This window comes from Cervus canadensis, chromosome 8 (genome assembly GCF_019320065.1).
Source record: "Cervus canadensis isolate Bull #8, Minnesota chromosome 8, ASM1932006v1, whole genome shotgun sequence".
Classification (NCBI taxonomy): domain Eukaryota; kingdom Metazoa; phylum Chordata; class Mammalia; order Artiodactyla; family Cervidae; genus Cervus; species Cervus canadensis.
In genome coordinates, this window is record NC_057393.1 from 31,780,767 (window position 1) to 31,806,342 (window position 25,576).

General features: G+C 48.3%; 2 protein-coding genes across 5 annotated transcripts; both read right to left on the bottom strand.

Moving 5' to 3' along the window:
- Positions 1–3,210: 3,210 nt before the first annotated feature.
- Positions 3,211–25,514, bottom strand: HOGA1 (4-hydroxy-2-oxoglutarate aldolase 1). 4 transcript variants are annotated; one of them, XM_043475872.1, is made up of 8 exons: positions 24,906–25,514; positions 14,259–14,387; positions 13,938–14,065; positions 13,334–13,468; positions 12,966–13,062; positions 11,164–11,297; positions 5,295–5,360; positions 3,521–3,613 (listed from the first exon to the last, which is right to left on the bottom strand). In XM_043475872.1, exons 1-7 carry the CDS (start codon positions 25,114–25,116, stop codon positions 5,295–5,297), a joined length of 900 nt encoding a protein of 299 aa, XP_043331807.1. In that variant the 5' UTR covers positions 25,117–25,514; the 3' UTR covers positions 3,521–3,613. The 4 variants fall into 4 exon arrangements, with proteins under 4 accessions (XP_043331808.1, XP_043331806.1, XP_043331809.1 ...); XM_043475873.1 differs by lacking the exon at positions 5,295–5,360 and having other exon boundaries at positions 3,211–3,526; positions 24,906–25,513; XM_043475871.1 differs by lacking the exon at positions 5,295–5,360 and having other exon boundaries at positions 3,211–3,613; positions 24,906–25,511.
- On the bottom strand, positions 18,504–22,634 carry C8H10orf62 (chromosome 8 C10orf62 homolog). The gene has a single exon (XM_043475875.1). It carries the CDS (start codon positions 21,084–21,086, stop codon positions 20,376–20,378), a length of 711 nt encoding a protein of 236 aa, XP_043331810.1. The 5' UTR covers positions 21,087–22,634; the 3' UTR covers positions 18,504–20,375.
- Positions 25,515–25,576: the final 62 nt, after the last annotated feature.

The following is a 25,576-nucleotide window of genomic DNA, read 5'->3' on the forward strand; positions in this document are numbered from 1 at the left end:
TTAGTCATAGATGAGGGTTGAAAACTGAGGGTTGCACACTTTACTATGAAATAGCATCTAATTCTGCAAGGTAGGTATAGGCAGAATTTAAAAAAAGAAAACACAAACAAACAACAACAGCAGACAGGCTGAGGTTGCCCTAACTAGTGAGTAGCAGAGCTGGGTAGGATTTGTATCTGGGACTTTCTGGCTCCAAAGCACTTTCCCCACTGTACTCATCTTGAACGTCAGGGTGCCCAAGTCCTGAGACAGGTTATTGTCCCACCTGCTGGTTATCTCGGGCAACTCTTTGCACAATCACCTGCCACGCCAACCCTTTCACATGCACGATCTTATAAGTCCTGAGAGGAAGGTACCATCATTATCCTGCTATCACCGATGAGGTTCAGGGTATTTACATAGTCTTCCAGGATCCTGCTGACACTAAGGCATCTACAGATCCAAGAACTTAAGCTCAGTCAGTTTAAGCCCAGAGGCTGAGCTCTTTACCAGTGCACCAGCCTGTCTCCCTAGCCCTAACTTTTTGCCCGGTTCCTGAACCTGATTCTCCTCAGTCCAGATCCTCTAGAAGTCAACTATGAGAAGAGCCCAGATGCCAAGCCCCAAGCTTCTAAGTGTCAGCCAGATGCCCAGTTTCTGTTGAAGACTGATACCCTTTATATTCTGTCCTGTAGTCCTTGCCCTAAACAAGGATTCGTTTACCTTTCTTTTTAACCAGAGTGGTTTTTTTAAAAATTCATCTCAGGTTTCCTGCCACTAGTCAGATTATCACTGAATAAGGTTAAACATTTCAGAGAAAAGTGAAAGTGAAGTCACTCAGTCGTGTCTGACTCTTTGTGACCCCATGAACTGTAGCCCATCAGGCTTCTCCATCCATGGGATTTTCCAGGCAAGAGTACTGGAGTGGGTTGCCATTTCCTTCTCCATAAAAGCAGCCTTTTAAATTAATATGCTAGGTGTTTCTAAATATCTCACTTGAAATGTTTTGCCTCTTACCTCTCCCATGGAAAACTTCAACAAGCTTTTTCCCTAGGACACCAATAATCGAATGCTTATGTTTGTTCAGTATTCTTAAAGCCTCTCTCAGAGCTGGGAAAAAGCAGACATTTGGAGCTAAATTGCCTCTAGGAAGGTCTTGATATCTGAGCAGGAAACCTAAGATCTGTGTAACAGTGGAGTGTTAGTCTGTACATAGTCATGCCAATTTAACTTATTAAACTTTATTGCAATAACAGGGGAGGAGCTAAGATGGCAGAGGAATAGGACGGGGAGACCACTTTCTCCCCTACAAATTCAACGAAAGAACATTTGAACACTGAGCAAACTTCACAAAACAATTTCTGACTGCTAGCAGAAGACAGGCGCCCAGAAAAGCAGCCCATCGTCTTCGAAAGGAGGTAGGACAAAATATAAAAGATAAAAAGAGAGACAAAAGAGTTAGGGATGGAGACCTGTCCCGGGAAGGGAGTCGTAATAGAGGAAGTTTCTAAACACCAGGAAACCCTCTCACTGGCGGGTCTGGGGGAAGTTTTCGAATCTTGGAGGGCAACCTAACTGGGAGGAAAAATAAATAAAACCCACAGATTACATGCCTAAAAGCAACTCCCAGCAGAAAAGTACCCCAGACGCCAGCATCCGCCACCACAAGTGGGGGCAGAACGGAGAGGAGCGGGCGGCATTGCTTAGGGTAAGGACCGGGCCTGAATGCCCTGAGGGCAATCGGAGGGAGCTAACATGAGATAGCAACTTAAACTGTGGCATAGCAAGCGAGAGAGAGAAAATTAACCGGCCCGATCACACTGCCAGCTGTTGGCAGAACAAAGGGACTGAGCAAGTCCAGAGAAGAGCTAGCCGGCGCATCCCCCACCAGAGGCAGGAAGCAGTGGGGAGGGGAAAGGGGCAAACGCGGCCCCAGAGATGGCACCCCCTACCAAACGGCAAACAGGCTCCCAGTTTCTAACCAAAGACTTCCTGAGATTCTGGATGGTCGACATCCACAGGGAGGGTCGTGGCTAAACACAAGGGGCACGCACCCGACTGGCACGCGGAAACTGAGGCTGGGACCACGGAGGGGAGAAGGCGCACCGCGCCGGGGAGAGCGCGCCAGTCAAGCTCCTGGCCGCCTGAGCTGCTCAGGCGGGGAAGGCACAAAACGCAGGCCCAACCGAGTCCATGCTTTTGTAGAATACCCGAAAACTGGAACCGCACGCAATGCAGGGCCCGCTCCAAACAGAGCAGCCGGGAGCCTGAGCAGTGTAGATGGGGAGAGCACACACCCGTGAGCGGGGGCAAACCCAGTGTGGCTGGAACACCGTGAGTGCTCCCCACACAGGCCAGCGCTATCTGTCTGCAGCGCCCCTCCCTCCCCGCAGCAGGACTGAACAAGTGAACCTAAACGAGAGACCACCTCCACCCACCTGTGTCAGGGCGGAAATTAGACACCGAAGAGACCGGCAAACAGAAGCCAAATAAACAAAGGGAACCGCTTCAGAAGGGACCAGTGCAACAGATTAAAATCCCTGTGGGTAACACTGACTACACCGGAAGGGGCCTATAGATATTGAGACGTGTAAGCTGGAACGAGGAGCTATCTGAAACCGAACCGAACCCACACTGACCGCAACAGCTCCAGAGAAGTTCCGAGATATATTTTTACTTTTTTTTTTAATTAAACTTTATTGCAATAACAAAGTAACTGTTCTTAATAATAAAAGCAGAGTGTGTATAGGCAAGAAGATGGTCTTTTCTCAGGTCAAGTCCCCGTTCTTAATGTTTCAGACCTGGGTTGGCTAGCATAGCCTTCTAGAATGTCACATTTATCCACCAGGTGTCATTGTTTACCAATTCTGGTTAAGTCACTGGGCTGTCTCACTGGTACATTTGATGGCTGGGATCAAGGCTAGAGACAATATGAGATGAATCAAAATAGATTTAGGAAAGGACTACAGTGTAGCTTGGGGGACTGTCAAAGACCAGTGACAGCCTTCTGATCAGATTTTCCAACCTACCGCTTCTCCTGGAAGGAGTCAGAACTAGGGCTCTTAGAATTACACCAGCTTCCTGCTGCGCTGTGCTGGACACAGGTTTGTACCCTCAAGCCTAAGCAGTCTTCCTGCCATTAAAACATAGCCTTTCTGTGCCCGACACCCTTCCCGTCTGACTCCTGGTTCACGGGTCTCAGGGGACGGAAAAGCACAGTAGAGAGATAAATAAGTCATGTTCCTTCCTACACTGAAGGTCTCTAAAGACCCAGAGTTCAGGATACAAATACCCAGAGATCAGAGATCATGGGGCTGGGAGGACAGGAAATGAGCATGCCTGGTAGTGCCTGGAGAAAGTCTACCTGGAGGACTGAAGTAAGAAGAGGAGCCTCGAGCCCTGAGCCCTCGTCTTCCCCACGTTTCCTTCAGGCCGCCGCCACCCGGCGGGAGGCTGAGGTGGGCGTGGTCCGGCAGTCCGGCGCTCAGAGCCACCCGTTGCTGGCGAAGTCCAGGCGCAGCGCCTCCTCCTGGGCGGGGCTCAGCTCCTGCAAGGGGGAGCGGCAGGGGCCTCCGTAGTAGCCAAACCAGTCCATGGTTTTCTTCAGCCCTGGGATCCCGAAGCGCCGGGTCACCTAAGGAGCAGCTCCTGTTAGAAGAGACTGGGAGTCCCCTTCACTCAACACACACACACACACACACACACACACACACACACACACACACACACACACACACACACACACACACACACACACACACACACACACACACACACACACACACACTCACTCACTCACTCACTCTTAAAGTACACACACACACACACACACACACACACACACACACACACACACACACACACACACTCACTCACTCACTCACTCACTCACTCACTCTTAAAGTACCCAGGCATGTCCCTTTCAGAACGTTAGGAGCAGCGCCTGTTAGAAGAGACTGGGAGTCCCCTTCACTCAACACACACACACACACACACACACACACACACACACACACACACACTCACTCACTCACTCACTCTTAAAGTACCCAGGCATGTCCCTTTCAGAACGTTAGGAGCAGCGCCTGTTAGAAGAGACTGGGAGTCCCCTTCACTCAACACACACACACCCCAGGCATGTCACTTTCAGAAGGTTAGGGTACCCACCCTCCTTCCCCAGTAAAGTAACTCTGCCAAATCTATGACAGCCAGGGTAGATTGGGAATCCAGAAGGCAGGTGGGTGGTAGAGAACACAGGCCAAAATCTAGAATGAAGGAAGGCACTTCCTTTGGTTTTAGAGAAATCCACCCCACTGGGGAGGAGAGCAGCATTCAGTCCTCAAGTTGAGAAGGGAAAAGGCAGCAGTGCTGTGGGTCTGGGGGCTAGAGCATCCCTGGTCTACAGCCCAGTTCCCTGGTACCTGACCTGGGCGGATGGGTTGCGGGAAATCAGCATGGTCCAGACCTCTACTGTCCCCACAGCAGGGTCCTCCCATCCACCCATAACTCTCCCCTGATCCCCAATTACAAATGCTCTCACAGGGAAAACAATGCGTCTGTTGTCCAAAGAATAACCTTGTATCCGTTTATCTCTGAGCAAGTTCACTTGCCTCAAAAAGGAGGGGTCTGGACAACATGATCTCTAAACTTTTCCACTGTATTGGGAGACCTAATTTAAAATCAGGCATGGAGTTTTACAGAAAGTGAGGCATCTCGTTTCTTTGCTTCTAGCATAGCAACTGGTTGTTTCAGGCTGATCACAAGTGTTAGATTGGTCTTTGATTGCTTAAAAAGAAGTAATTATTACTTAATAAGGTTTCACTTTGAGGGAAGTAAACCCTTAGAAATATAGGCTTCGTGAAGGGTAAAAATAGAAAAGAGGTTGTTTGGGGTAAAAAAAAAATTGGGAACCACTGATGAATGACTGACATTTAATAACTATTCACCACTAGAGGCCAGTAGACTTTAGCAAGCTTCCTCCCAGTCCTGGTTCCAGCCATAATATTCTAATAACCTGGGCATGTGCGTGAGTGTGTGTGCTCAGTCGCTCAGTCCTGTCTGACTCTTTTGGACCCTATGGACTGTAGCCCACCAGGCTCCTCTGTCCATGGGGTTCTCCAGGCAAGAATACTGAGTGGATTGCCATTTCCTCCTCCAGGGGATCTTCCCGACCCAAGGATCAAACCTGTGTCTCCTGCATCTCTGGCATTGGCTAGAGGATTCTTTACCACTGAGCCACTTGGGAAGGCCCAATAACCTGGGCATTTCACCCAGAACCTGAGTAGGGTGGGAAAGACGATGGAAACAAGAAGTACCTAGAAGAAAGCCTTCTTCCACCGTGGGTGTCTGAAGATCTCTGATTTGTTGTCCCTCTTTAGACCCTGAGAAAGGGTGGAATGGTTTGGAGGTAAAAACCATGGAAAGTCCTAAATATAGCCAGGGCAAGAGGCTGGCTGGGTGGGAGGGCAGCGGAAGCACATTGTGTTCGAGCAGGGCAGGGCAATAAGGTGACATCAAGCTGCTCTTGGGGTGGCTGAGCCTATAGCCCAGGCAGCAGAAAGGTGTTCCAGGCATTCCTGAGTGTGTGCCCAGAGCTGGCACAGGATGGGGCACAAAGTGAAGGGTAAGACAAGATGGCATGCCGAGGGCAGCAAGCATCCTCTCTTCCCAAGGGGCAGCCCAAACTGCTTCGTCTGTAAAATTAGGAGATAACAAAAGCTACCCCATGTCACAAGAACTGGATGAGAAAAATACCACTATTATAAGCAACAAGGTTCTACTCTGTAGAACAGGGAATTATATTTAATATCTTGTGATTAAACCATAATAGAAAAGAATATGAAAAAGAATATATATGTGTGTATAACTGAGTAACTTTGCTATATAGCAATAATTAACAATATAATTCAACCATGCTTGGATAAAAAATAAATTTAAAAGATCCCTGGCAGAGGTGGACCCCAGACTCCCTCCTAAAAAAAAAAAAAAAAAAAAGATCCTACTATTAGTCCAGACCCCAAGGGGCCTGGAAGCTCCTCCTCTTCCTGTCTGGTGGTATGTAGACTCTGGAACTTTCTCTCTCACAGGGAGGGGAATGGGAGAGCAGAGGTCCTGCCCCAGTGGAATGTTGGTATGTATAGTACAGCCTGGGGCCAGATGGGGCTCAGCCTAAAGGACCTTATTCCTGCAGTTATTACAACGTATCTATAGCGCATCCTATGCCAGGAGAGTTTCACAGCCAGGGAAACTCAAGCTTGCCTCCTCAGCTGTCCTTTCTCTACATCTGAATTAATCTGTCCCTTTGAGGTAAAGATATAAACTGTGAGGGACATCTAGAGCCCACCCACCACTTTACCTGCCTCAGAGGCAAAACTGGACGGAGCACCAAAATACTTAGTCATGAGACAAATATTTAATGCAATATTTTTTAAAATGTAAAAATCAATGCAAAAAAAGCCCACGATGAGCAATGATGAGTCAAAGTTTTAAATAATGGCAAGATCCAATAGAACCGTGCCCAGAATCTTATAGCCTGAGGCCATTAATTACATGTGCCCCCTATACATGTTTTGCATGTTTTTAATGGTAAAGTTTTTTTTCTAGAAGTAGATTTAGGGAAAAAAGTTGGTTTGATGTGTTTGCTTCCATTCAAGCCAGGGAAGTAAAATTCTAATAAGTTATGTTTTTGGTATTAAATGAAAAAAGTGTTGCAAATGTTAATGTACCTACTTTAAAATTTTTCAATGTTTTTTCTCAACTATTCTAATATCCTGGGAGGGAAAAGTCACTGTTTAGAAAACTACCTGAAGAACTTCCCTCCTGGTCCAGTGACTAGGACTCTGGTCTCCCAATACGGGGAGCCTGGATTCAAGCCCTGGTCAGGGAACTGGATCCCACATGCCACAACTAAGAGTTTGCATGCTGCAGCTAAGATTTGGTACAGCCAAATAAATAAATAAAAGAAAACTGCTTAGAGCTTTCACTTCCAGGAAGATGAAATAGGTGTACTTTTCTTTATTCCTCTCAAAAAGTAGAACTAAAAAAAAAAAAAAAGCAAAGCCCAGGACATTATATAAAAACCAACATAAAAGTTTGAAAGGAAGAGAGAAGGAAGACTGACTAGTGACCTCGGGACCCAAGAATCAACACCGTGCCAAGCTCCTCGGCCCAGACTTGGAGCCAAAGGAGCAGTGACCCTGAAATGCCAGTAAGCAGAGGCAAGAAAAGCCCCACAAAAGCCTGCTCCCTCTGGTCTGAGACAAGGAAGGGGCAGCTGAGCAAGATGGAGAACTTGTGAGCAATAATCACTCCAGCCAGACCCCACAGGAGAGTCAGAACTTTGACCACTGCCCACCCTTAAGGAGGCCACCCTGTCAAACACACTCGAGGTGTCAGGGGAGGCCACATGGGGAGCAGTAAGGAAGCACTTCTACCCCTTCCAGCCAGTGAGGTATCAGTAGAGGCCTAGTATGGAGTTATTGTTATTTTTAAACTCCCAAAAAAGAAACCTCCAGGCCCAGATGGTTTCATTGAAGAATTCTAAAAAATGTTCCAAGATATAACATCAATTTTCATAATCTCTTCCAGAAAACAGAAGAGAAGGGAACATTTCCCAATCAATTAATGAAGCTATTTTTATCCCGATACCAAAATCAGACAAAGACAGTACAGAAGAAAAGAAGCAAAGAAAGAAAGACTATATACCAATATCTCTCATGAATATAGACATGAGAGGCTAATATTGATAAAATATTAGCAAATGGAATTCAGCAATATATAAAAAGAGTTATACATCATGTGCCAGTGGAGCTTATTCCACTGGGATACAAGTCTGGTTCAGTATTTAAAAATTATTAATGTAACTCACCATGTTAACAGGCTAAAGAGGAAATAAAACACTTGATCATATGAATCAATAAAAAAAAATTTGACAAAAATTCAACATCCATTTATGATTTTTAAAAACTTTCTGAAAGCTAGAATAGAGGAAGGAAACTTCCTCAACTTGATAAAGAGCATCTACAGAAACCTACCTACCTTTGTGCTTAACAGTGAAAGACTGAATGCTTTTCCTTAAGATCAGAAACAAGTCAAGATGTCTACTCTCACTACTCTTATTCATCTTAGTGCAGGAAATTCTAGCCAGTGCACTAAGGCAAGAAAGGAAATAAAAAGCATGCAGATCAGAAAGGAAGAGATTAAAACATGCCCTATTTATAGATGATATGATTGTCTATGTAGAAAATCCCAAGGAATATAGAAAAAAATCTCGTAGAACTCACAAGTGAGTTTAGCAAAGTCATATACAATATGAGATAAACAAGCAAAAATCAATTGGTTCCTATACATACTAGCAATGAACATATGATAGTGAAATTAAAAATACAATATCATTTATAATCACTCAAAATATGAGCCACTTAGGTGTAAATCTCTCAAAACTTGTAGAGAACTGGTGCATCAAAAACTACAAAATGCTGATGAAATAAATCAAAGAAGGTTTACATAAATGGAAACATAGCCTATTCAAGGATTTGAAGACAACAAAGCAAAAATGTCAGTTTTTCCCAAATTGGTGCACAAGTTTAAGACAATTCCTACCAAAATCCTAGCAAAAGTATTCATAGATATAGATACTATTTTTCTAAAATGTATATGGCAAGATAAAAGATTTAGATTAGTTAAAACAATTTTGGGGAAGAAAAGAACAAAGTAGGAAGAGTCGGTCTAGCTGATTTCAAGATTTATTATACACCTACAATAATCAAGTCTGTGTGGTACTGCAGAGGGATAGATCAATGGAGAGAATAGAGAATCCAGAAATAGACCCACACAAATACACCCAGCTGATTTTTGACAAAGGTGCAAAAGTAATTCAATAAAGGAAAGATCATCTTTTCAACAGATGGTGCTGGAGCAAGTGGATATCTACAGGCCAAAAAAGAAAAGAAAAAAAAAAAAAAACCCTTGATCTAAGTCTCATACGTTTTACAAAAATTAACTCAAAATGGGTCACAGGCTTGTAAAACATAAAACTTTTAGGAAAAAGAAAAGAAAACTTCACAATCTTGTGCTAAGCAGAGAGTTCTTAGAGTTGCATCAAAAGCATAAACATGAAAGTAAATATTGATAAATTAGACTTCTTTAAAATTAAAAAAGGGCTTCCCTGCTGACTCAGAGGGTAAAGTGTCTGCCTACAATGCGGGAGACCTGGGTTCAATCCCTGGGACGGGAAGATCCCCTGGAGAAGGAAATGGCAACCCACTCCAGTACACTTGCCTGGAAAATCCCATGGACGGAGAAGCCTGGTAGGCTACAGTCCATGGGGTCGCAAAGAGTCAGACACAATTGAGCAACTTCACTTTTCACTTTCAAAATTAAAAAACTTTTGCTCTGCAAAAGATCTGTTAAGAGGATGAGAAGATAAACTACAGACTGGGAGAAGTATTTGCAGACAACATTTTTGACAAAGGATTAGTATCTAGAAGGTATAAAGAACTTCTAAAACTCAACAGTGGGAAAAAAAAATCCAATTGGAAATTGGGTAAGAGACAAAAATAGACATTTCATATAAATGGCAAATAAATACATTATAAGAGGTTCAATAGCATTAGCCATCAGAAAAATGTAAATTAAAGCCACAATGAGATGTCACAACATGCCTATCAGAATGGAAAAAAACTCACAACACCAAATGCTGTTGAGGATACAGAGAAGCTGGGTTACTCATACATTTACACTGATGTAAATACAAAATTGGAGAAGGAAATGACAACCCACTCCAGTATTCTTTCCTGTGAAATCCCACAGACATAGGAGCCTGGCAGGCTGCAGTCCATAGGGTCACAAAAGATTTGGACACAACTTAGCGACTAACAACAGCAAAAATACAAAATGGTACACTTACTCTGGAAAAAAGTTGGTCAGTTTCTTAAAACGCTAAGCATGCAAACATTATACAACCCACGAGTTGTGTATTTATCCCAGAAAAAATGAAAACTTATAGTCATACCAAAATCTGTTCATGAATGTTCACAGCTGCTTTTAATAGCCCCAAACTGGGAACAACCAGCTGTCCTTCAACAGGTAAATGGTTAAACAAAGCTGTTTCTGGCCACATTCAATAATAAAAAAGAACTGCTACATGTGTTTGAATGAATCTTCAGAAAATTATGCTGAGTGAAAAAAAAGCAAATTTCAAAAGGTTCTAGATGATCTTATTCCATTTATATAACTGTCTTGAACTAATAAAATTACAGAAATGAACCTATTTGTGACTGCCAGGGGTTAAGGAGGGGGTGGGGGCAAGAGGTGAGTAGGTATGACTATAAAAGAATAGCATAAGAGATCCTTATGTTAATGGAAATATTCTATATCTTGACTATATATTAATCAAAATCCTGGTTGTGATATTGTGCTATAGTTTTGTAAGATGTTACCATTGGGGTAAACAGGGTAATGGGTAGATGGAATCTCCCTGTATTGTTTCTCATCATTTCATGTGAATCCACAGTGATATGAGAGTAAAAAGTTTAATTTAAAGTATAAATGAAAACATGTCTCCAGGGACACAGGTTTTTCTTTTTGCCTCAGACTCCAGTATGGCTCAGCACAGCATTGCCTACACTTGACCAGCATTCCACCTTGCCTCTTCTCCTTGATTTGCCCAACACAGTCTTGGGGTACTCGGTCTGACTGCAGAATGGATTATTTGAAGACAGGACTCTCCTGGGAAAGCTGGGCTCTGAATACCTCCAGGCTTCCCACGCCTTTATTAACCTGTCATTCCACTTTTCAGGATCTGGCCCCTTATAAAGCTGACATTAAAGGCCCATGGTTCCCTCTCTAGGCAGTGTATCTCTAAGTACAGTTCCAGGATTCCCTATGTCACAATCACCTAGGACGTTTGTCTCAGTGACTATTCCTGGGCCTAAAAGAGCAGAATTTTAACCAGCTCCCTGAATGAATTCTAATGTACACTTAAGTTTGAGAACCAACAGGGCTTGACTTTGTCTGAAGTCAAGATTTTCTGGGAAGGCACAAAGAGTTTCCCACACTGGGATGTTCTCTAAAAGGCCTTTCTGGAAGAGGAGAGACCAAGGAGGGACCCTGTGCCAGCACTGGCCCCTGTTCCAACAAGGACACAGACCACCCCCATGCTGGGCCCACGGGCTGGGAGCTCACCGCAGTGTTTGGCTCGATGAGGCGGTGCTGCAGTTTCTGGGCATCTTCCCATTGCCCTGTGAGGCAGAGTCGCTCCAGCTGGCACACCTGAGCCCCCAGGACATTGGCCAGGGCACACACGCCCCCCACAGCTCCTGCCACAGGGTAACAGGCAGAATATCAGCCAGAACCTCTTCTCGAAGAGAATTCCAAAACTGGTCCCCAGCACCTCTTTGTTCTGGGGAGTCAGGCTGCAGATTTTTAGGCCACCAGTGAGCCACAGCTGAGGCACGGTCTGTGAGTTTATGGAGTACAGGTTTCCAGAGAGAACCTTGCCAGCATATTCAGAATAGAACCCCACAGGCTGAGGGGCAAGGAACAGAGCCTGAAGGCTGACTCAAGGACGGTTCCTTTCTCTCATCCCCCTCTCCCCCACAGTAAAGTCCCACCTGCCAGTTGGCACCTCTACGCTCCTGCAATTGCCCCCTGACTCATCAGCCCTGGAAGGGGATGGCATGGATGGGAAGCCTCTGCTCTATGGAAATTGTATTCCCCCCCGTGAATTCAGCCTGGGCCAGTCGTGGGGGAGGAGAATGAGCACTAGACTTAGTCAGGAGACCTGGTGTTTCCTCCCATTGGCTGTGTGAACTTGGACGAGTCATCCAACCCTCGCCGGCCCTCTTTGTTCTCATCTGGGCAGTGGAAACGGGCTGGCTGTGATCTCGGAAGTTCTGTCACTTCTGCCAGCCTGTTTAGTGTGATTCCAAAGCTAGTTAGGAGTGACTCAAAGCAGAGTGGCCTCAAGACTGGAGAGAGAGTGGGCATTTCTCATGAGTGAATATAACTGCTGTTTATCAAAAACCTACTGTGTCAAGGGCTATGACAGACACAGGGCCAATGCTCTCTAATCCTCACATCTCCCTGCTTTGCCGAGTAAGAACTCAGGCCCAGAGAGGTCGTTTACCTTGCCCGGTGGTAGTCAGTGAATAAATGGCAGAGCTCAGATTCCAGCTTAGATCTCCAGCCTGCAGAGCCAGTGCTATTTCCACCTACCACTCTCAGGAAGGAAGCATAAATGGGTCTCCTTTAACTCTCCCCTTTAGAGACTGTGACAGGGCAGAGGGGAGTTATGTGGAACCTATACCACAAGCCAAAGTCTGCAGAGACCAGAAAGAACATGAAGCAGCATTGTCCCCTGCATCGCTGGAAAAGTAACTCAAATTTCAAATCACTGGGGCTTCAGCTGATGGGAGCAGGTGCTCCCCTCCCCTCTGGGGCCCAAATCCAGTCTGAACTCAGGGACCTTGACCCCAAGCAGACAAGAGCACTTGGTCTAAATGGTAACATTCCTAGGATCCTATACTGGAATAGTGTCTGATCAGTTAGCTGAAGATCCCCAAGGCCAACCCTGCAGGCCTGACAATTCATTCTGGCCTGGGCCCAGGGAGAGAGGAAAACGCACTCCCAGACTGGTGGGAAGCACCCCAAGGCCTCTGCCCTTAGATGATGATTTACAAGGTGAGATTAAAGGAGCTAAATTTGTCACCTAAGCAGGGAGCTTGGGACTTAGAACAAACTGCAGGCATCCCCACTACAGGCCAGGGGATTGTTCACGGCCACCCTCCTCCGCCTAACAAGGTCACTTAGAAGCATCCACTATTCAAATAAGTAAGTGGTGAGACATATCTCTGAGGTTTCCCAGCAGGCAGGCTGGCAAAAGCCCCCTGTCCACACAGTCCTGGCCTTCAGTGTCTTTCCCAGCAGAACCCAGCTGCCTGTATCATGACCACTTGTCACAATCTGAGAGGAGTGGGAGGGCCTACCTATGGCATAGCTGGCCAGCAGGAAGCCAGCCGATCCGGCCAACACCTGGAAATCCTGACTCCTGGTCTTGTGAACAATCAGCCCAATCCTGGTCACCTGTAATAACGGCCAAGCTAGTGTGAGAACTGGGCCCACAGGCTCTGCTGCCGACCTGGCTGGGGGCTGGGGGCTGGGCAAGTGTGGGAGAATCAGAGTCGAGGTCCCAGAGAGATACCCCTCCTTGATTCAGATGAACCCCAGAGAGACCAGAGGACAGAGGGAATCCACACCAGAGTCCAGAACTGAAGCAGGTCCTAGAGCTGCCCTGAAGTGGGTATCAAAGGAGAAGAGGAGGAGGAGTCCCTGGCCGAGGGCTGCTGCCACTCACGTCACCCCCGCTGTCCTTGATGCCCACAATATTGGGGTGATGGGAAAGCGTGACCACCGCATCCACCGGCAGGTCCAGCCCCGTGTTGGCTGGGACACTGTACAGCACCACAGGAATTGGAGACAGGTCAGCCACCTGAGGGGTGCAGAGAAGAGAGGGGAGGGCAGCTGCCCCAGGCCTGAGGCGGTCGGAGCCTGGGTCTGTGCAAGACTGCCTGGATTGGCCCACCTCCTGGATGAGAAGTCACAGAGTTGTGCACCCTGATTGCAAACACTGATGCTGGGTGATATTTAAGAGTGCTTTCTGTGTGCCAGACACAGCTCCAAGTCCTTTTTGTTTTGACTGATCTTAATCCTCCCTGGAGGAAGATTCATCATTCCTCCCATTGGAGAGGGGCGGGAAGAGCGACCCAGCAGGGTTAGGTCAGTTGCCCACGGTCACACAGCTGGTAGCTGGTGGTGTCCCTCCCCTCTCCCAAGCTGCCATTCATGGGAAGTCAGCTCACCACTCTGCTTCTAGCTTCTCCCCTCCCTGAGCAGAATCTCTGCTCCACCCAGCTTCCTCTGGGCCCAGGCCTCAAACCTACACCTCCACCTTAACCCACCTTGGTGTAGTGGTGAATGAGGGCGGCGCTGCTCATGCGGCCACGATAGTAGCAAGGGGTCACCACCATGGCGGCGTCAGCCCCGACCTGGGCCATGCTCACCGTCATCTCCACCGTGGCCTGAGTAGCTACAGGGAGAAGAAAGAAGTCTTCCCTACAGGCCATGGTGGGTGAGGGCAGGAGGGAGAGGACCAGACTAGGACCGAGGCAAGCAAGGGACGCAGCAGAGAGAGAGCAGGACTTAGACTGAACCCAGCTCCAGGCTAGGGAGCCAGCCCCCCACAACCAGCCACCGCCAGGCCCCGGGCATTCAGGCCTCACACTCGCAGCCGGAGCCGGCCAGCAGGAGCTTGTCCTTGGGCAGGGCCTGGCGTGCACGGCTCACCACCTCCAGGCGCTCACTGCTAGTCAGGAAGGGGAACTCGCCATTGGAGCCCTGGATCACGAAGCCTGCAAGAGAAGCGACACCTTACCATCTGCTTGTGAAAAACCGGACGTTGGTCTTAACTCACCCAGGTTCCTACCTCCCCAACACCACTGTTTTTCATACATCTCCTTCCCATCTTTGTCCTGAGGAAGGCAGAGTGTTGTACCCTGTTGCAGTGAGAGTGTTCACACCATTTGTTTTTTGTTTGTTTTAATGAGATATTTCAGCAAACCAGAAAGAATAGATAATAATATAATCCACATCAGTGTAGCCGGTACCCTCGACAACCTCCCCCCATCTCTTCCTCATCTCTGGCCTGTCTCAAGTGTCCATGGTTCCCATTCATGTCTTTTTACCCTTAAAACACATATCTGGAGCCATAAACAATATATAATAGGTTTTTTTGCCTATTAAGACTTTACAGAAATGGAATCACATAATCTCCTGCTCTTTGCCATATTTGCTCACCATTATGTTCTGAGCTTTGTCCACAGCAGTACAGAGAGCCCTGATTCATTTGTTTTCATTGCTATATAATACTCTCTTGTGAAGCTAGACCACGACTTACTTTTCATTCTCCTTTTGATGATATTTAGAATATTTCCTATTTTGCTATTACAAACAATGCGAAAACCAACAGTTTAAGAATTTCTCTCAGTTTAGATACTTAGGTGTGTAATGGCTGAGTCACAGGTAAATGCACCTTCATGTGCCAGACTTCTAATTAGCCAGTCCATACCTAGCAGCACGTAGAAAAACCTGTGAATTTCAATACTCAGTATTCACGTCAATACTGAGTATTGTCAGAACAAATTCTCACCAATTTTCTGGATGAAAAGTGGCATCTCATTATTTTATTTTGCATTTCCTCATTTATCCATCATTTGTGAGGTTTCTAATATTAGAGGTGTCAATCCTTTCATATCCACAAGAGACCAGTAGAACTGATGTTCTTCAACTAAATCTAAAGGGAATGTAAAACCATTTTCCTCTCAGCTTATTTCATTTAACTTTCTTTTTCCTCTTCTTTCTCCTCTCTACTCCATTCCAAATTTTTTCCTTTAAATGTAGCATACAATACATGAAGATTATTAATAAATAGAAGACTGTTGGGGAGAAAGGAAAGTAGCGGGGGCTATCTTAATATACAAAATCACTGCCATACACTTCTGACAGATATCTGATTTGGAGGTTCCTGACAGTCAAAGCTAAAAGGGAAATGTAGTCATCTGACAGATATGTAGAAATCAAGATAAAGCAAAGCAGCTGCCCTGGAGAAACACAGATTTTCCTGGCACTGGGACTGAGAAAGATTGTTCCTGTGAGTCATCCTTAAGGGGACACAGTGTGGTGGGGAGTCAGCTTTACACCACAAGGCTTTCTCTGTGCTGTTCACTATCCCGTTCAAGTCCACTGAGCGGGCTTCCGGGAGAGCTTCCTGGATACTTAGCATTTCTCCCCCAGTTTCGTGTCTTAGTAGCATTGCAGGGAACATCTAGAGGCAAATAGCTTTCTGCTTCTGTTAGATCATTGCCTCAGCATCAGTTCCTCTATGTCAGGCTAGGAGCCCATGGTAGGAGCCTCCTTCTGTCTTGCTACATAAGGTCCCGGTGGTTTCCCAGTGGATCTTCCCACTTGCAGAATTGCCAACCCCAGAGAGGGCTCCAGGCCAGCCATGACAGGACCAGTAACTTCTGGCTAAGGATTTAGAGGTCAAGCTGCTCCTCCTTCCCCAAGCCCTCTTGAATGGGGCTTCTTGCTTCAGACATGTCTCCAGCCATGGTCACTCACTCCCAAGTCCCCTTTCATTCTGGTGGCCAAGTCCAGATAACTCCATGTCCCACAGGTGGACTTGGCCTAAACAGCAGGATAGCTGGGTCTTGAGCTTGACCGGGGGTGGGAGCAGGTGGGTGAAGCAGGCCCTGTGCTCAAGACTCCTAGTGGCCTCTCCTCGTTTACTTAAGGGAGCATCCGACCCAGACCTGACTCTCAAGAAGGCAATGAGTCCAGGCTGGGGAAGAGGAAGTGTGATAGAGTCAGGCAAGCGCTGGACTCAGGCCCCTCTGGCTGTTGGGCGAGTTACATCACTTTCTGAGACTCCGGACAATAAGGGCACTTCAATCCTACCTTATAGAGCTGTCTGAAAGGCTCAGATGAGAAAATGTATGAGAGAAAAAGCACTTTGAAGTCTGTGAAGTGATACTGCAAAGAACCCCCTCCTTTTCTTGGCCAGATGTCCAGGTTCAGGCCCAATGTGCCGCTGGGTGTGGAGGCGGGGCTAAAGAAGAGCTTGGGTGTGGAGGCGGGGCTAAAGAAGAAGCCTGGATGGGTGGCGAATGAGGAAAGTGAGCTCTGGGTAAGCAGGGAGCAGCAGAGTTGGCAGCCAGAGCCCAAGTTTAACTCCCAATGTGGCCCCTTGCCAGCTCTGAACTCTTGAGCAAATAGCTTAATCAAACTTCAGCTTCCTCAACTGAAAAATGGGGGTAATTTTAGTGCCCTTTCTAGAGTTGTGTGAAGTTTAAATGAGATCCTATTTACAAATGCCTGGAATAGACAGAACCTGGCATCAAGTAGCTATAATCATTATGGAGTCAGAGGAAGTACTCAAGCCTTAAAACTGGAGGGTGGCAACTTTCAATCTGAGGAGGGGGACGGTGGTTGGTATGGGAGGGGAGGCTGCATCCAGGGACCTCTCAGCCCCTCCAGCTCTGAGAGGAAAGAGGCTCATGTCAGAAGCTTCTTTCCCCTAGGAGCCAGTGTGGCCTGATAAGGGGAATTGGGTGGAGGCTGAGGACACACAAGCAACAGGGTGACTTACTGTGGCCAAGAGGAATCACAATCTCTTTTATGTAAGGAGCTTCCCCAGTCAGTATTATACACTTTGGCCCATCGTCATTGCCACCTCTTCCGAGAAGTCTTCCTGGAATCCAGTCTTCCCTGAACATATTTCCTCTGAACTTCTCCTGCCTGTTCCTAGTCCTTCCCTGCTGTCTACTCAAAAATGCATGTTGATCCTCAGAATCCTTCAACCTCCCTTACCGCCACCTGTTGGGACTAGGAAAAATTTCTCCAACTGGCCTCTGCTGTGAAATGAGGAAACTGAACATTTTCCTAAGTCCTCCTTGGCTTGAGGCTTTGGAGTCACTTTTCAGGCTTTTCCTCCTCCCCTTTGCTGATCTCTAAACACTCTCTTCCAGCCAAACTGACTGTCAGAGCCCGCCAGACACAGGGCCATCTTCCTGTGGTACGCCTTTGCTCCTGCTCTTCCCTCTGCCCAGAACACCTCCTTAGTTGCAGCCCCCCACATGCTGCAAGGACCTTGAAGCCTTTCTCAACCCCCCTCCCCACTGGGCTCCATGGTGTTTTGTCCTTGCTCAGCACTTGTCTAGAAGAATCTAGGTCAAGGATGGCGTCTGCCTCATTTTGGCCTCCTCTGTGACACCTAGCACACTGCCTGTTGACCCATGCGTTGATAATTGGTAGTATAAAAGAAAAATTATCCCAAACCTGGTCTGGGGCAGAACTTTTTTGCATGATGTAATTCATAACCTCCCACTAGGAAGAAAGGAAAGTTCCTGATGAAATGTTGAAGCAATTTCCTAATGAGTTTTAATGGAATTAAGCCTTGATCTGGGAAACCAGCCACCCCCCACCCCCCAGCAGACTCTCAGGCAAGAGGCTAGTGACTGTTAACTTTTCTTTGTATCTAGTCTAACAATGATTTAACCATTTTCTTTTCTTATAAAAATATCCTTACCAAGAGTTTATACTTGAATTGTCTCCTTAGAAGCTATTTTCCTTGAAGTACAACTGTAGTAAAACTTTGACATGAGCTCATAACTGAATTGTCCAATAATTTTTTGACTTTTAACTTGAACTACCTTCAGATTTACAGGAAAGCTGCAAAAATGATACAGAGGATTTCCATACATCCCTCCATCATTGTACCTAACTAGAGAACAGTGATCAATACCAGAGAGGGAACATGAGTACAATACTAACTGCAGACCTTATTTGAAATTTTTGCCAGCTTGAAACTTTTTTAAAGCTAAGATTCCAAAGTCATAATTAGCTAATCTGAAATTTTATGTATTAAGTTTTTAGTAAGGGATTTAAGGTCTTTCAGATAAATGCACATATTTTAACAATCATTTTCAGAAGCCAAAATGTACTGCATTTGGTTTCTGTCTAATTAGCATCTTCCAACATTTTCCAGTACGATTGGTTCCATTTTTTTTCCCAATTGAGATTTTTATTATGAAGTACCTTCCACACTCACACATATCAGTGTTTATATAGCCAGTGATTAATAGTGTCAGAAATATTCAAATACTCCTAACTGTGCTCCATAAAGTCACAATTGACAACAGAGTGTTTATAGATTTATTCATTCTTTGCAATGATTCTAGGCACCTCCTTCCTGGAGTCTGAGGCCCACAGTTTGGAAACCACTGGTAAATCCATAATAGTTACAAATGGTAAGACATGCCTATGTAAAGGAGACACTGGGGGTTAGACAGTGCCCTGTAGCTGACTTCTCTCAAGTTTCCTGGGGAAGACAGCTGTCTCCCTTTAACAGCTTAACAGGGAGGTCACCACTTGCCCCAGAAATGGCTTTCTGGGACCCAGAAAGAGGAGGTGGGGGAGTCCCAGGCTTGCAGGTGGGCACAGAGCATGTCAGGACATGTGGGAAGAGGACAGGGACAAGTATGAGAGACAACAGTTCAGGGGACAGTGGGCATCAGACCAGGGAGCAGCGCAGGGCAGGGATGAGGGGTACGGGCTTTGCAGTCAGGCCACACTGGGCTCTGACCCCAGCAATATCCACCTGCTGTCTATGCCACCTCTGGGAAGATTGCACCTCTGAGCCTCACCTGCAAAGTGGAGATACCGTCATACCTTCCTCTTAGGTCTGTGCCATAACATGACACAGAGCGCGGCATGTACTAAAAACTTGAAAAAAGGTGGTGGTTGGAGGGAGGGATTTCCCTGGTGGCCCAATGGCTAAGACTCCACACTCTTAATACAGGGGGCCCAGGTTCGATTCCTGATCAGGAAACTAGATCCCAGATGCCACAACTAAAGATCCCACATACTGCAACCTAGACCTGGCACAGCCTAAATAAATAAATATTAAAATTTTTTTTAAAAAGGCAGGGGGAGCTATTGTAGTATGAGGAGTAATGCTACTACTTAGTAGCACTGCAGCAGTAGCAGCCCCAGCCCCAGCAATAGCAGCATAAACCAGGAGAGAGAGTACATAGCCCAATACCATGGCTCTGAAGGTAGCTGGTGGGGAGGCACCACCACGATCCCAGTGGGGGCGGGGAGAGAGCAGCATCGTGTGAGCAGCACAGGGTGGGAGCAGCACCAGGAGGACCGTAGCCCCACATCCCACCCCTACTTACTTCCAACCCGCACCTTACTTCCGCACACCTCCCAGCTCCTGGCTGCTTCCTCCTCCTCTGGCGGCAGCAGGTTAGTGGGGGCTGAGCCCTGTGGAGAGTTTCCATGCCCAGAACCTAAGATCCCAGAAGCTAATTTAGGGATCCTTGAACCAGCCTACCAGAGGAGGACTTGGGAGGAGGAACACTCTCCCCAGAGGCCCGCCCAGACCCAGGGCTGGCCACAGAGCCTCCAGACTCAAGAGTAAGGGCATGCAAGGCTTTATTGGCTCAGCTCAGGCATTTGGCATCTGTGTGTTGCTCTCGGCTGCTCCTGGGATCTGCCTCTCCCATCTTCTCTCGGGGGTTCTTCAGGGGCCTGTGAGTCTGCCTCAGCTACCCCAATTCTCCCCAGCTCTCCCTCATCAGGGGCCGTCACGGGCAGACCCCACTCACGGAGAGCTGAAGGGGCCCGGAACCCCTTGTGGGGGGCCTGAGGAAGAAGGGACTTGGGCAGCAGCATCTCACTCTGGGCCACACAGGTTGCCCCATCAGAGAGGTGGGCCATACATGATGCCTGTGTTTGTGAGCCAGCCCTGCGGGGGGAAGGGGCATCTCCACCTGTGGTCAGGTGGCTTTAAAGGGGTGGTAGGCCTGGGGGCTGCGGCTGGGCAGGCTGTGGGACTGGTGGTTCGGATAGCCCTGGTGGCCGTGGTGGCAGTGGCTGTGGTAGGTATGTGCGTGGTTGGCACCAGCTACGGTGGATTCCCGCTGGGTGAGGAAATTCCCCTTCAGCTTTATCTCCACCTCCTCGAGGGCCTTCAGCTCCTCCTGGTTGATGTCCTTGGTCTCCAGGTGGCCCGAGTTCTGGCAGGCCGTGGCCCGTTGCAACATGGAGTTAGCCAGCTGCTGCCCCTTGGTGTCAATCTCCTTGGTACAGGCGGCCACGGCGGCCCACGTGGCCTCCTCCGGGGACGAGGACTTCCCAGACTCCTTGTGGGTCTCTTTGGTCACGGAAGTCCCAGACATTCTCTGCTTGCTGGTGAAGGACTCCCGGTGAAGGGCCATGCCCTCGTCTCCTTGCCGCGTGCTGAAGGTCTCCACGCGAATCGTGGTGCTGGCCTCCCCGCTGCCGCTGTTGGGCTGCGGAGCAGCCGAGGAGCTGCTGGGCCCGGCGGTGTTGAGGCAGACAGTGTTGCTGGCGGCCAGCTTCTCTTCAGAAAGACGGCTAAAGTGCGATTTGATCCAACTCTCATCCTTCGAGTGTTCGCTCTCGGCCGGCTCCTGCACCTCTGGTGTGGTCTCAGAATCTGTCTTCCTTTTCCTCTTCCTCTGCATCCACAACACGAGGCCTCCACCTCCCAGTAACAGGGCGGTCCCCAGCACCACCCTGCATGATGGTTGCTGGATGAGCTCCAAGAAGGGCTCCAGGACCCCACGCCAGGCGGGCAGAGCTAAGGGCACACTGGGAGTGGGGGAGCCCAGGTGGTCTGGTTCATGCTTGGCATGGTCTGGCAGGCAGGCCCCCCACTGCACCCTCCCTAGGATGCCCCTCCCACCTCAGCAATGAACCTCATTGTGAGGAAGGTGGTTGAGGGGCGGGGTGGGGAGAGACCACACAATCCTTTCTGTCCAACCTGACAGGAATGGCCTGAGGCCCGGGACCTTTGTCCCACCCTGACAGCTGTTCCTGAGGTCAGTGAAAGAGCAGCTTCCCCAATTCTGAGTCCCCTCTGCCTCCTGCTTGGGATCTATTCTGCAAACCAGGCCTTCTTATCCTTCAGTCTTTGGTTTCTCTTCATCCTCAACTGGTGGTCCCCAGGGGACAGAGGCTTCTGGGTCAAGCTGGCCATGGATGAAGGGCCTTCTTGACTGGGCTGGCATCCATTCCTTGTTGCCTAAGCCTCGTGTCTGCCCCCGTGCAGGGCCTACCCGTACTGTCGGCTCAGAGCATTCCATCTCCACTTGGAGCCACCAGCCCCATTACAGAGAGGGCCCAGAAGAAAAAGGGAGGGGCTCATTCTGAAGTAACATGAGGTCACAATTGGGCTGAGAAGGCAGGAAACAGAATAGGCGATTTCACCCAGCCCCAGATTTCTGGGGCTCTTTCAGGATAAGGGGCTGCTACCTCTTGCCTTAGTGATGCCCTTGCAAACCCAGACTTTGCCCTTCCTCCTCACTCCCCTGTAAATGAGCACAGCTCAGGTGATGAGTGGGTGGGCTGGCTAGCCAGGCTCTTGTAGTTACAGACAACCGAGTCTGGCCCTCAATTCCAAGTTATACCCAGGGCCTCTCAGGGTAGAGACAGACCTGAGTCACTCCCAGAGGCATAAAACACATTTTTTTTTTAATGCCAAAATACAGTTATAAAAACTGTGATATTTTAAACAAAATATTTTATCTAACAAACAAATGGCTTCAATATACACAAAATATTAACATGACACCTTATCACAAGAATCCATGGTCTTGCCTACATAATAAGGAAATAAGACAGAAGCTTCAAGTTTTATAGGAAACATCATCTCTCTGCTCCTGATGGAGTAGTTTTGGGGTAGTCCACTAACATCATTTGGAGATAACAATTCATAGTTCATCTTTGAGGTTGTTTGTGGGTGTGAGTTCAGGGACAAACGGCCCTTCTGCAAAAACCCCTCCCTTTGTTCTTTGGTTATAAGTTTTATTTAAATGAATAGTCTTTATTCAAATAATTAATACAAATTAACAATGCTAAATAAATAATAAAAAGTTTTAGGCAATGTCTTCCAGAAGAATCTATCAACTGTTCACTGATTCCTCAAAGACAGGTTCCCATCTCTTTATTTTCTTTTGTTCTATCTATATTTGCTCAGTCATGACCAACTCTTTGTGACCCCATGGACTGTATCCTGCCATACTCCTCTGTCCATGGGATTATCCAGGCAAGAATACTGGAGTGGGTTGCCATTTCCTTCTCCAGGGGATCTTCCCGACTCTGGGATCAAAGCCAGATCTCCAGCACTGCAGGCAGATTCTTTACCATCTAAGCCACCCAGGCAGCCTATTGATCGTCTCCTCTTTGGAGGACCTTTAATTCATTGCAGGACGCCCTGGCAATGGGACGAGTAATGGTTCCCTCCCCTGCCCCTGAAACCTGGGCTGCAAAAAGAGGCAAAGATCCAGCATGAGAGACACAGATTTTCGAGCTAAAATGGCTCATTGCCCCTTTCCCAGGCATTCTGACTGCATCCTGGGAGCTGGGACAGGGCCATATAGCCCGATGTTTTCTCTGCCAGGGCCTCAGGTTTGGGCTCCTTAGGAGAACTGCATTGAATGCTGTGGCCCAGTTCTCATTCTAAAATGAGGAAACCGGATTAGAGAGTTTCAGTGATTTTTCCAAGGTCGTTGTAACAGGCAGAAACATACTCCTACAAGTCTTCTAACCCTGGATGTTGGCCTCTTCCACACAGCGCCCTGCTCCCACATGTGTGGGGGTAAGAGAGAGCTGAGGTGGGAGCTGACGCCTGCATAGGTTATATGGGAAATGAACCAGTGGCTAGTCTGCCGAAGTCACGGCAGCCACGCTCCCAGGCACCCCAGTACCCACCTGCAGCAGTGAGTGGGGTAGGGGAGGGGAAGGAAGGGTGCAGAGAAGAGTCTGGGGTGCACACAGACCCCAGATCAAAGTCCACCCTCCCCGCCCCCTGCACTAGAGTGTCCTTGAACCTGGGAGGTGAGGCCCAGTCTTCTCTCAGAGATTCAAGGAGCTTCTTACTTTGCCTCAAGAGAATCAGGCCTCAGCTCAAACCTTCAGGCTCCAGTGAGCTGGGCCCCAACAGAAATATCCTTTGTGTCGCTGCTCAATGTGGGCATCCACAGGGCACTCACTGTGTCCTAGGGAAGGGTCACATCGCCTGAGCACAGAGATATGAAAGGGGTCTCCATTAGGCCAGCAGGCGCTGTCACAATGCGTCTCTGCCCACGGTGGCGATCATACTGTTATTCTAATCAGCGCCATCATTGGAGTCCATACCTGCTAATGTATATCACCCTCCACAGTTTACAGCATGCTCTCACTTGCATTCTCTCAGATTTTTCTCCCAACCCTCCTATAATGTGGCCGTTATTACTCCCACGTGTCAGATGGGGCAACTGAGGTCTGGAGAGATTTATCGCACAGCTAAGTCAGTGGTTGAGCTGTGGTTTGAATCCAGAGTCCATGTTCTGAACTGCTCCACTGCATCACCCTGGTCAGAACCACTCCATTCCCAAGTTGGTGCTGGGTGTGCTAAGTCACTTTAGTTGTGTCAACTCTTTGTGACTCCATGGACTGTAGCCAGCCAGGCTCCTCTGTCCATGGGATCCTCCAGGCAAGAATACTGGAGTGGATTGCCAGGCCCTCCTCCAGGGGATCGAACCTGTGTCTCTTATATCTCCTGCGTTGGCAGGCAGGTTCTTCACCACTAGTGCCACCTGGAAAGCCCTGGGAAGTTGGGGCTGACCAGGGTCTATTTGTTGGAATCTGGTCTAGTGCGAGGAATTCATCAGTCAGCAGTGGAGTAAGCCGAATGTGACCGTGCAGCCTGACCTGAGTTCAAATCCCACCTCAGCCATTTATTAGCTAGAGTGACCTTGGGCAAGTGATCTCATCAGTGTGGGCTCCAGCTTCCCATCTGTGAAACGGAGCGACTGACAGCGCTGCCTCGGGGAGCTGCCATGGGTGCGGGATGAGGGTGGGCAGGGCGGGATGATGGGCGGGACTTGCCCCTTCTATCTTCATTTATTGTGCCTGTGACTGTATTGCATGTTGAGTGTCACAAATATGATCTGTCCCTGATCTCAGAGAGGGGAGGCCCCTGTGTAAAAGGGGAAATGAGTCAGAGGGTGCAGAACAGGAATTAATCTGGCCAAAGGAGGCTTTGCCCAGAAGAGGGTGCTGACAAGGCTTTGGGGGAGATGATCTTTATTCCAAGATCACAGGCCAGCAGTTAGCTTCCTCTCTGCCTCCTGACCCCAGACAGTGCCCCCTGCTCCTCTCCTGTAATGGAATGACCCCCAGAGTACCTGACTGTCCATGAACAGCTCCACAGAGCCTGTGTACCCTCCTCTGGTCGCTGGCTGAGGAGACCAGGGTCATTCACACCCCTCCAACTCCCCCACTGGACAGACCCCACTTACCTCGGAAGGGAAAGGTGCCCAGTTTATGCAGATTCTCCTGCAGTTTCCCATAGTCCACCTCGGCCGTGGCAGTGAAAGGGGTGGTCACAGGTGGGTAGATGCCCGAGAGGTCCATCCTCCTCCCCTCCCCTGAGGGCCAGCCCCCCAGGGTCCTGGACAAGAACTTGCTCAGCCCCGGCCTCACAGAGGACCAGACTCGGGGGACCAGCATCTCCACAGGAGGCTCGAGATTGAGCTGGTCTCTGCCCTCAAGGAATGCTGAGTTTGGACTCTTTCCTACCCCTGTTAATGATCAACGTTCCAAGTTAAAAATTTGCTGCCCCCTGCCCTGACTTGTTGGCCCTCAGGCAGGCCCAAGCTGGGTGTTTCCAGGGTCAGAGGCTAGGCCTATGGTTCCAGGGAGGTCCTCCCTCCCCCTAGAGAGCCTCTGGAGAAATGCCACAAGCCTGTGTCCCTCTTTCCAGACAGAGGATTGGTTCCTGGGGTCTTGATACTAAAGGTTGCCTCCAGTGGGGCCTGGGCCCTCCTCCCACAGCTCCCAGCCCCAAAGCCAGGAGCCAGGCTGGCTTCCTGTCTTCTGCTTGGCAGTTGCGAGGTTGGCTGAGCTGACCGACTGAGCAGGCCCGGCCCTGTGGGAGGTGCCGCCAGCGGGGTGAGAAGCTGCCTGGGAT

Excerpts from the sequence above, each read along its gene's own strand:
- C8H10orf62 (XM_043475875.1), bottom strand. The coding sequence starts at position 21,086 with ATGCAGAGGAAGAGGAAAAGGAAGACAGATTCTGAGACCACACCAGAG.
- HOGA1 (XM_043475871.1), bottom strand. The coding sequence starts at position 25,116 with ATGCTGGTCCCCCGAGTCTGGTCCTCTGTGAGGCCGGGGCTGAGCAAG. Across the intron at positions 14,066-14,258 it reads GGCCGGCTCCGGCTGCGAGT|CTACTCAGGCCACGGTGGAG; the intron begins GTGAGGCCTGAA and ends TTCTCCCTGTAG. Across the intron at positions 13,469-13,937 it reads TCATTCACCACTACACCAAG|GTGGCTGACCTGTCTCCAAT; the intron begins GTGGGTTAAGGT and ends TGCACCCCTCAG.